This window comes from Melozone crissalis, unplaced genomic scaffold (genome assembly GCF_028551555.1).
Source record: "Melozone crissalis strain CALT ecotype California unplaced genomic scaffold, PUWL_Pcris_2 ptg000110l_1, whole genome shotgun sequence".
NCBI lineage: Eukaryota > Metazoa > Chordata > Aves > Passeriformes > Passerellidae > Melozone > Melozone crissalis.
The window spans coordinates 1538808-1549331 of NW_026535887.1; the positions used below are offsets into that span (position 1 = coordinate 1538808).

Sequence of the window (10524 nt, forward strand, 5' to 3'; positions counted from 1 at the left end):
TCCAATGTTGAATCACCCTTTATGTGAAGAAATTCCTCCTGATGTGCCACCAGAATCTCCCCTGGTGCAGGTCAAGGCCTTGCCCTCTCATCGTCTCGCTGGTAGTCCAGCAGAAGATGCTGATCCCCAGCTGGCTACACCCCTTTTCAGGGAGCTGGAGAGAGAAATGATCTCTCAGAGCCCCCATGTCTGGGCTAAAGAACCCCAGCTGCCTCAGCTGCTCCTCTCAGGCCTTTCCCTGCAGGGCCTTCAGCAGCTCCATGGCCTTGCTCTGCACGGCCTGCAGAGGTGGCCTCGGCCCGTGGATCCAGCCTGTGCAGATCCCTCTGCAGAGCCTTCCTGCCCTCCAGCAGCTGAGTCTCCCTCCAGAGTTGGCACCATTTTTGATCTTGCTGAGTGTTCCCTGCATCCCCTCATCCAGATCATCAGGAAAGATCTTCAATGGTACCGGGCCCCACCCTGGTCCCTGGGGACAGCGCTTGTGGCCGGACGCCAGCTGCATGTGGCACTGCTCACCAAGGCTCTCTGGGCCTGGACATGCAGGCAGCTCCTGAGGCAGCCAGGAGAGCACCTCTCCAAGGCCTGGGCTGACAGCTTTTCCAGGAGAATGCCGTGGGAGACTGTGCCAGAGGCTTTGGTGAAGTCCAGGTAGACACTTCCACAGCCTCCCCCCTCATCCACTGGGCTGGTCATCTGGTTGTCAACGGAGATCAGGTTTGCTATTGTGTTCTTATTTTATTTTCTTAATTGTTAGGATTGGGATGAAAGGAGCAGGAGGGAGTGTTTCTCGTGTTTGATTTTAAATTTTCATTAATTCTTATCTATGTTACAGTCTTACAAAGTGTGAGTTCTGGGGCATTCAACTAACAAGCTACAAAATGGCCCAATATCTTTCTCAACCAAGTCTTTTAAGGCTAAACTATCTAATTAAGAAATGACATCTAAACTGTTTTTACTTTTAACACAGAAATGAATCACTCAAAGTACACAATGCAGACTTTTCTAACAAATTACATAAAACAACCCAAACCCATGTAAAGAAGGTGGTGAAGAAAAACAACCAGCCAGTGTCCAAAAACCTCCCTCTTGCTTTATATATATTGCTATATTCAAAAATGTTAAACCCCGTGTTTTTCACCCTTTGCTGATACCTACTTCTTTTCAAACTATACACCTGTAATTCCAGGGTTATCAATTTTGGAAGCCTTGTCCACAGCCTCCAATCAAATGCAGTGTTCCATGCTGCGTCTGTACCTTTCAACACAGATGGTTTAAAATTCTCAGCATCCATGCTTCCAACAGTTCCCTAGGCAGGACCTGTCTTTCCTAAAGCCCTGCTGGCTGGGACTGATGCCTTGTTTCTCCTGGATGTGCTCTGTGATCACACTCAGGACAATCTGCTCCAAAACCCTTCTGGGATGCAAGGTCAGGTGGACACACCTCTAGTTCCCCAGATTCTCCTTCCAGCCCTTCTTGTGGATGGGTGTCACAATGGTCAAACTCCAGGCATCTGGCACCTCCCCAGTGGCCCAGCACTGGTTAGAACTGATGGAAAGCAACAGTCCTCATATGAAATAAGGCAGAGTCCAAGCTGATCCTTTTCTCTGTTGGGCTTCCCATGTATTTCACAAGCTTGCTGAGGATGGCAGGGCATTTCTGATTACTGCCAGGGCTGCAGGTCCTGGGAAGGGCCTGGGAAGTTGATAGAGGTGACACTGATGGGGTTGGTGCGTTGGTTTTGCGAAGGCTGGATTTTGGTAGCAGGCGGACAACAGACATGTCTTCTATTACAAGCTGCTAGAAGCTTCTACCATTGTCCAGCAGGCCCAATCTCTGCTGGCTCTGGAGATGGACATGCTGCTGGCCACAGCTAGGCCAACAAGATGTCAGTAATACCTCTGCAATACAATATTAAGGAAAATCAAAACAAAGTGGAGCATGCAGCTTGAATTGCAACCAGAGAATAGAAGGAGGTGAGAACCTACGAGGGAACAGAAATTGAGGCAACAACGGGCACCAGGGTCGGCATGCCAGAGAAGTTTTGGGAGGACTGTGTGCCTGTGGGAGGGACTCCTGTTGCAGCAGTTTTGGTTGGAGTGCTGCTAGTGAGAGTAGAGCCACACTGCAGAAGTTCAAGGAGAATTGTCTTCCATGTGAGGGACCCCACGGTGCAGAAGGGGAGGGACTCCTCTCCCTGAGCATTGGAAGAGAACCTTGGGTGATGGCCTGACCAAGCCCCGCTCACTCTGTCTGCCTGTGCTGTTGGTGGGAAGGAGGGAAAGGTTGAGGAAAGAAAAGGTGTTTTAAAGGGCTATTTTATTTCTCATTATTCTCTAATTTCATTAGTAAAAATTTGAAGTTCTATCTCTAACTTGAACAAGCTTGCCCATGTGAGTGTTTACTCTGAGTCCTTATCTCAACTCAAAAATATTTATTAATTTTTTCTCTCCTATTTCCAGCTATAACAGGAGAGGCTGAGTGAGCAGCTTTTGTAGGTGCCTGGTGTTTGGCCAGTGTCAAACCACAACAGTTGTTCAAGCAGCCAGTAGCTCCAGAGCCTGGAAAGTGGGGGCAGTGAGACATGGCATGAGGAATGGTGAGGCTGAGTGTGGTCCCAAGCCCCAGCCAGTGTGCAGAGGTGGGTGAGCAAGTCAGAGGGAGCCTCAGCCTGAGGTACAGCAGAGGTGTCTGCAGAGGGGCCTCAGCCTGAAATCACTCTGATGCTTTCTTCCCAGCAGGGGCTGTGTCAGCATTTGATCCCAGCAGAAAAAATCCATCCAGGCAGAAGATGAGGCATGACAGGAGCTGTCCAGCAAAGGCAGTGAGAGTGATGTGCTCACTTTGCTCTCCTAAAAGCAACATCTTGTCCCAGGGGTGTGTGCAGCCCTGCTGGCACAAGGCAGGGCTCTTGCTGCTGTGGCCATGGCAGCTGGAGGCAAGAGGAGCAGAACTGCATGGTGCTGCCAGGCCGTGCCCCGTGTCTGCCCTGGCACCTGGTGCCTGTGCTCAGGTGTGCAGAGCCCCCAGAGCTGCCCCTGGGGAATGGGCCTGGCCTCTGGCTGCTGGCCCAGCTGGGGGTGCCTGCTGCCCAGGATGCTGCAGCACATCAGCCAGCCCCAGTGGGGCTCTCCAAAGCTCAGGGCAGCTGCAGGGGCCCAGGGTGCAGCTCTTTATGCAGCTGAGGCAGGCCTGGAGTTCTGCTGGCTGTGGTCACAGCTGGGACACCAGCACACCTGGAGACACCTGCATGGGGCTGCCTCACTCTGCACCTCTTCCAGAACCTGTGTTTTAGTGCAGCCCCCAAACAGGTTGGTCGTGGCTGAGCAGTGAGACCCAGCAGGACAATGAACAACAGCTCCTGAGCTGAGATGTCCAGTGCCAAGCTGGCACCTCTGAAAGTGACACAGCTTGCATGAGCTGTTGGCACCCTGGCACACTTGGTTCATGCCATTCACAGGAGAATAACTGGTGCCTGATGCTGACACTTGTGTGGGTGTTGTGGCATCCTCTGATTGCATTTGCACACTCAATGTCCTGCAAGGATGCTCTGGGCACTGTGACTTTACTGGTAGATGTAGAAATTTCAGTGGGAAGTAAATTGTTGTTTATACAAGATGAGATCCTGCAATCCAGCACTGCAGCAAATCCCTTTTATTGCAAGCTCTTGCAAACTCCATGATGGGGCACACATGGATCTTTGACAAGCATTGAATACATTTCCCCCAATCAGTTTCCCATCAATCTGCAGAAAAGTTTCAGAAGCAGAGCAGAGTGTGAAGGTGTCCAGGGAGTGCAGCACAGGAATTCAGCTTTGGCTGCTCCACGCTCTCTATGGAACTGATGCCAAAGCCTGCCTGTTTGATACAACAGCTGCTGCTCCCAAGGTGCACTTTCAAAGGCTAGCCAACAAAAGCATGTGCCAGGATCACAGAATCACTGAATTGTTGTGTTTTGGAGGGACTTCTCAGCATCTTCTAGTCCACACTCCAGGCTGCAGCAGGATCAGCTAGAGCAGGATGTCCACAATCATGTATTGTTGGGCTTTGGGGATCTCCAGACATGGAGATCTCCAGACAGAATCTCTGGACACCCTGAGGCGCCCTGGTGCCACAGCCTGGCTAAGGAGGGGAGGGACAAGTCAGCTGCACACTCTTGGGGACAGCTGAGGAAGAGAGGACTCGTTCCTCAGAGCTCTCTCCTGACATGGGCAGCAAAGCAAAGCAGCTGGAGGCTCTGCCCACATCTTTGTGCCTTTGAGCAGAGCAGGAGGTGCCCTGAGGGACAGAGCTGGAAACACAGCAGAGAAGGAAGCAGCACAGACTCTGACCAGGACATTTGTCCCCCTCTGCTCTGCTCTGCTCAGACCCCACCTGCAGTGCTGCCTCCAGCTGTGTGCCCACAGCACAAGAAGGATGCAAAGCTGTTGGAGTGGAGTCCAGTGCAGGCCATGAAGGTGCTCCAAGGGCTGGAGTGTGTCTGCTCTGGAGAGAGGGTGAGAGAGCTGAGGATGTTCAGCCTGGAGGAGACTGCTGAGAGTGCAGTGCCTCAAAGGTCTCCAAGAGGGCTGGAGAGGGTCTTTGGACAAGGGTATGGAGTGAGAGGACAGGAGGGAATGGTTTCACACTGATGGAGGTCAGGGTTAGATGGGATATTATAAAGAAGTAAATTACAGTGAGCAGGCTGTGGTATGAGTAAAAGTTACCCATAGGTGTTTTGACTGCCCCATGTCTGGAAGGGTTCAAGGCCAGGCTGGGGAGGGCTTGGAACAAGCTGGTGTAGTGGAAGGTGTCCCTGCCCATGGCAGGCAGTTGAGAATGAGATGATCTTTAAGGTCCCATCCAAACCAACCCACTCTGTGATTTTGTGATTCTATGATATGTGGGAAAAGCCACCGAGGCTATTCTAATGATTATGCGAGGCTTTTTCCGAGGACATGCATTGTTGAACAGAGTAACAGTTCCACCATAGAGCTCAGTCAACCTGTCCTCCAGCTCCCCCAGGCTTAGCTCTTCCACCTGGTTTTTGTCATTTTCAGCAATGGCCCCCCAAGCCTTTGGGGGCTTTTTGTCCAACATACAGCAGGCAGCTGACCAGATGTGGCTCGGTCTGTTCACCCTCTCTTCAGATACGTAGGTGTTCCCTGGCACAGCACCCGTGATCACGTAGGTGGTTTTACAGCGCTTGGTCATTTTTGGCATTGTTTTATAGCATTCCACGTAAGCATTCCACTTGCCATTGTTGAGAGTGCTGTTCTGGGGCACTACGTTGGTGAAGGTGAAGGAAGCCATCTTGCTCTCTCTACTGAAGTGATGGCCACTGGGGCTCAAATGGCCACGGTCCAAATCCTTCAGTCCTTTGTAGTCATCAGGAATAGCTTGGCTCTTTTTGATTTGGTCTAAGGTGAACTTTTTTTGTTCTATGAGGATCCAATCCCTGTCCATGTCTGGAAGACTATTTTTATCTAAGAGCTGGACAGGGAAAGAGAAAGAGGTGTTAGAATGGGGAATGGGAGTAATGGAGAAGATTTCCATGGAGTAAAATGCTCTGATGGTCAAGATCCCATTTTTTGTCATCTCAGTGTAGGAAAATGTATGACTCTGAGAGAAATCATACACATGCCCCTCCTGCATGAACACAAAAGCTTTAAAGAACTAGCAGCTCAGAATCTGAGTGCTCTCAGTTTGATTTGTGACCTTTGTGATCCAGCCTGCAGCCTGTGCTGGGAGCATGGATGAATGCATGAGACAAGGAGCATTTCCCACTCCTAGGATTGAAAGGTGACTTTGGTGATTCACCTCCCCTGCCAAATCTGCTTCCCTTTCCTCCTGTCTCCACAGCCCAAATCTGCCCAGGGCTCTCCCTGGATTCCCTCACACCACACTGTCATTCTGTGATTCTGTGATTTGATGTGGGGTTACTACAAGTGTATCCCAGTCCTGGAACACCAGAGGTTGCCTCCTGTAACCCCATACACAGGTAGAAGTGTCAGGAAATCAGTCCTGGAGCTGAGGTTTCCCTGATAGCAGTGCAGTTCATTGAAGGATGAACAGTTTTGCTCAGCAACCAAAAAGATCTCAATGTGAATGGAATCTGTTACAGCAGTGCTGAGAATGTGTCCCAGAGCTGATCTGGGCCAGGGAGCATTTTCTACAGCATTGCTGAAAAGAAATTTCAAATGATCTGCCTCTGAGAGGGGCCTGTAATCCCTAAAGAGTCCTAGAGAAACTAAATACTCCAGAAATATCTAAGGAGAAAGTTAAAAATATCAAAGGTTTTCTGGGTGTCTGGGGTCCAAGCTCCAGGAGGAAAATGCCAGGTTGGACAGAGCCTGGAGCAGGCTGGTCTAATGGCAAGTGGCCTGGCCCATGCAGGGGAGTTGGACTGAGAGGGTCATTAAACCTTGTGTTCCTTCCAACACAAACCATTGTATGATATACCAAAAAGAGAGAATGTGGAGGCTGCAGTAATGCAAAGCCAGAGTAGTTGTTCAAGTTCCTTTGAAAATTAAGATGTAAAAGATTTTTTTTTTAATAATTTCAACACCTTTTTGTTCATCTTTAGGGAAATATATTTAGCCTTCCTCTGGTGTAGGGCATGGGGCTTCCTTCTTTGGCTCACCTTCCCCCATAGCTGTCCTGCTGCTCTGTCCTTACCAGTGACAAGAATTGCTTCTTTTTCTCTTCTACAATTGGCCTGGCCTGTTCTGCTGAGGTTTCTCTGAAGGACATTTGGGAGGCCTCTAGAGCTTGTGGAGTTCTGTCTGTCTTCTGGATCCTTCTGAACCAAACCTGAGCCAAAGGTGCTCAGGGGTCACTGTCCATGGGTGAAGATCACACCCTTGTAACTGGACCAACACTGACGCTCCTCACTTTGCACTGCCCGAAATGTCCCTCCAGAAATCCCTGCCCAGTGAACCTGACCCCCTCATCTCCAGTGCCTTTTCCCATGAAGCTTTGTCCCTGGGCCATCACACCCCTTCTGAGTTTCTCCTCACTTCTCTCACACCAATCACAAAGCCTGTTTGACTCCTCACTGGGAGCAGAGAAGCTCTGCCAGGGATGCAGAACAGCTCAGGGCAAAGTGGGGATCAGAGCCCAGCAGGACTGTTGGTCCCTCAAGTTTTGCCTCTCCTGGATGCCTTTTCCCCATCACTTGGTCAGCCAGCAGAGCAGGGCACAGGGAGGGGAAGCATTTGACTTTGTCATGTCATGCCAAGTAATGTGATTGGCTGTTCCTGTCAGGTGAAGGCAGAGAGCTGGGCACCTTTGGGATGTGATTCATCTCATGCTCCTGCTGATGTCTCAGGTGCACCAGAGGAACCATGTGGTGCAGGTGTTTGAAGTTCAATGAGGACATTCCCATCTGTGTGTCCATTTGCATGTGTGTATTGGGGTGTTAGGAAATACAAGTGGTAATTTAAATGCTGGAGATCATCTCCAAGTGCCCGGAGAGTGATGCGATGTGTGTAAGAGGAACTCACCTGAGGCTCAACCATCCACCACTCTGGAGGTTCCTTGCCATCTCCAGGCTCATATTTGTAAGCAGAGTACACTGGAATTCTCCTGTCTCTGTCGTACAGGGTGGCATAGTGATACGAGTTCCTGAAGTGCTGACAGATCCGGGCTGGGTTACGTGGATTGAGGGCATCATTTGGGGGGATCCCATCATAGAAAAACTGAGGACAGCTATCAAAGGAGTTCACCACCTTGCTGTGTCCCAGCCAGAGGCAGCTGGCCAACACCTGCAGCAGCAGCAGCAGCCCCAGCATGGTGGCAGGATTTCAGTGAAGGGCTCTTGCTCCCCTGGAAGGCAAATGCAGAGGGACACTCAGCTTGGAGAGAGCAGGTCATGGCCTGGAGCCATTGGGTACAGGGGGACAGAGCTGGCAGAGCAGGGAATTGTGAGAGACCAGGAAAGGAGTAATTTATGTTCTCCTGCATATAGAAAAATCACGAGGATGACAAGGCTGAAACCAAAAACAGGGTTTAGCTGCCCAGAAGAGGCAGCAGTGGGAGCACTCAGCCTGTAGGAGGAAGGAGCCAAACCCACCAGGACTGCAATCAGCTCTCACAGCAAAGGGATCTTGCAACTGAGGCACAGCCCTGGGACAAGGTCACCTTTGCCCACCGCCCTCCTGCTCTCAGCACCTTCCCACAGCACACACCTGCAGCTGGGCACGGACTCTGCTCAGCCCCCTGCCATGCTCAGCTGGGCTTTAATCTCATGGGCCATTGGGCAGGCAGAGAACAGCAATGCTGCACTGCCTACAGCTCTCTGGCCCCATCCAGGTTCACACAGACACTCAGCTCTTCCAGTCAGACCCAACACTGAACCCCAAATCATCCACCTGGGCTCCTGCCTCTCAGCTGACATGGGGCCATGCGTGTCCTGCTGCTCACCTTGCATTTCCACGTTATCCAACCCCAGACTCTGAACTTGCAGGCACATGGAGGGAGCAAATGAAGGGGCCAAGCAGATGGCAGCAGCAAGCATGAGGGATAACACCTCTATCTTATCAGCACAATGGCTGCTGCAAGGCAAGCCCTGAGGGGCAGCTCTTGCCCTGGTTGCTTGGGATTCCTGCTGATGCCCATCTTCAGCTTTGCTGATTGATTTCCCTGGACAGTCAAAGGCACCACTGCAGGAATTTCTTGGACAGCCACCAGTCCTGTTTTGTCTTTCTCAGTGCTGATGTGATTTTCAGCAGTGAGTAAGATCATTCCTTTATGAGAAACCTGCTGAAAAGCTCCCTGGGATGATGGCAACCACACGAGGAGCTTTGTCTCCTTTCAGAGGCAGCACAGGTTTGGGAGAGCAGGGATGCTTCCATTTGCATTGCCAGACCCTCATTGGACAGATTTAATATCATCAGCATTTGGGATCAGGCAGCTGGGACAGGCTGTTCAAAGGGTTCCTGGCACACAAAGCTGCCACAGCCTCTAAAGCACAAAGCCCACCTTGGGCTGGCCAGGGGCTGAGCTCAGCACTGCTGAAGGCTTGACAAGTCACCTTGCACATTTGCCCTTGTCTTGTTCTTCTCCCTGCCTCTCATCTCTCCCTTTCCACTGGATTCAGGATGCTGAGCTGCACACAGCCCTGCTCTGACCCAAGATATCTGCTCCTTTTCCTCTTGTTCAGCCCTGCATCAGGAATGTGGTGACCAATGAGCTGCAAACTGAGAACTGCAACTACCAGTCGGGACTTTTTACAGTACTCAGCAGAGCATGCCCAAAGCTGCCCCAAATCAAGCAGAGAAGGGTCTGAGAAGTCCTTCTGCATGACCCACCCTATGATATTGAAATATCTCTAACTTAATATCTACTTTAACAGAGTCATACAAAAGAATGTACCGTGAGAAGGAGCAGCACAGGATTCTGCTCACAGCCCCAAAGTGTAGAGGAGTCTCAAATGCCTCTGCTGCAGTCTCACACTCTCTGGGTTTGTATGCTCTCCAGGAAGAGATAGTAGTTGGATTTCCCAAGAAGCCTTTATAATAAATTTTCTCAGGTATTCAGACCACACCTCTGTTTGTCTAGAGGTTTTTTGGAAGGTCATAGGTGAAGATTTAGTAGTCAATAATCTCCCCCTTCCTTCTTATTAAACAATTTGATGATAATTTTCAGGTGACCCTGCTTGATTTTCTTTCCCAAATCATTCCCTCCCTCCATACCCTCCTGACTGACAGAAAATACCAAAATGCTGCAAAATTCAATGCATTCATAAGCTCTGATTGCTCCTTGGAGCTCAGCAGCTCCAGCCTAGGCTTTGTCCATATAAATATTTATTTCAGAAAGTCAGGAAAGACTTAGAATATTGGAATCAATGGTGAGGAGGGAGAAAGAGCTTACCTTGGTGCAGAGTCTCAGAACAGGCAGCTGAACTGTTCTTTCTGTCTTCTCCCACGAGAAAGGAGTGTTTGAATCCTCAGGAGTGCACCTGCTATATATAATTATGACCTGCGGTCTTAACTTGCCCCTTGTTATAAACAAGGAATTCTATAGAATAGAGAAGTTATCTGTTTTTATTCAGGGGCTTGATCAAACCCACCCTGAAATGTGCTGGCTGTTGTTTGTTGTAGTTTCCCCAGAATTTCTCCCAAATTTGCTGCCAGCAGCATGGTATATCAAGATAGGTTAACTATATACCCAGTCATGAAGTTGCCCTTTTTGGTAAACAGTGAATTCCACAGAAATTACAAGTTTTCTATTTTTATTTACAGAGTTTTTTCACAGACACTCTGAAAGGTGTTGACATTTTTTTAGTTTCCTCAGAATTTCTCCCAAATTTGCCGACTTGCAGCATGGCATGTCAGGATCAGCTAATACGGTCTGGTGTGTTTTGCGGAGAAAAGAAGAAACCTCACAACTTTGTAAAAGTTGTAAAGCCCGGTATGCTTTTATTATGAAGCGCGCAGGACGCAAGTCCCCCAAAAAGGCATGCGTGCCTCTGAAGACCTGGGGTCTTCTTTTATCCCCCTTCCAAATGCATATGCATACAGTTTCACAATAGGTTCATACATATTTA

At 49.7% G+C, this 10524-nt stretch overlaps 1 protein-coding gene across 1 annotated transcript; it reads right to left on the minus strand.

The window, feature by feature from the left end:
• Nucleotides 1–4853: 4853 nt before the first annotated feature.
• On the minus strand, nucleotides 4854–7768 carry LOC128947907 (endonuclease domain-containing 1 protein-like; the record flags this gene model as incomplete). The annotated part of the gene is made up of 2 exons (XM_054292424.1): nucleotides 7481–7768; nucleotides 4854–5468 (listed from the first exon to the last, which is right to left on the minus strand). Coding segments are annotated over exons 1-2 (903 nt in total), but the record flags the coding sequence as incomplete, so codon positions are not given.
• Between the last annotated feature and the right edge of the window lie 2756 nt (nucleotides 7769–10524).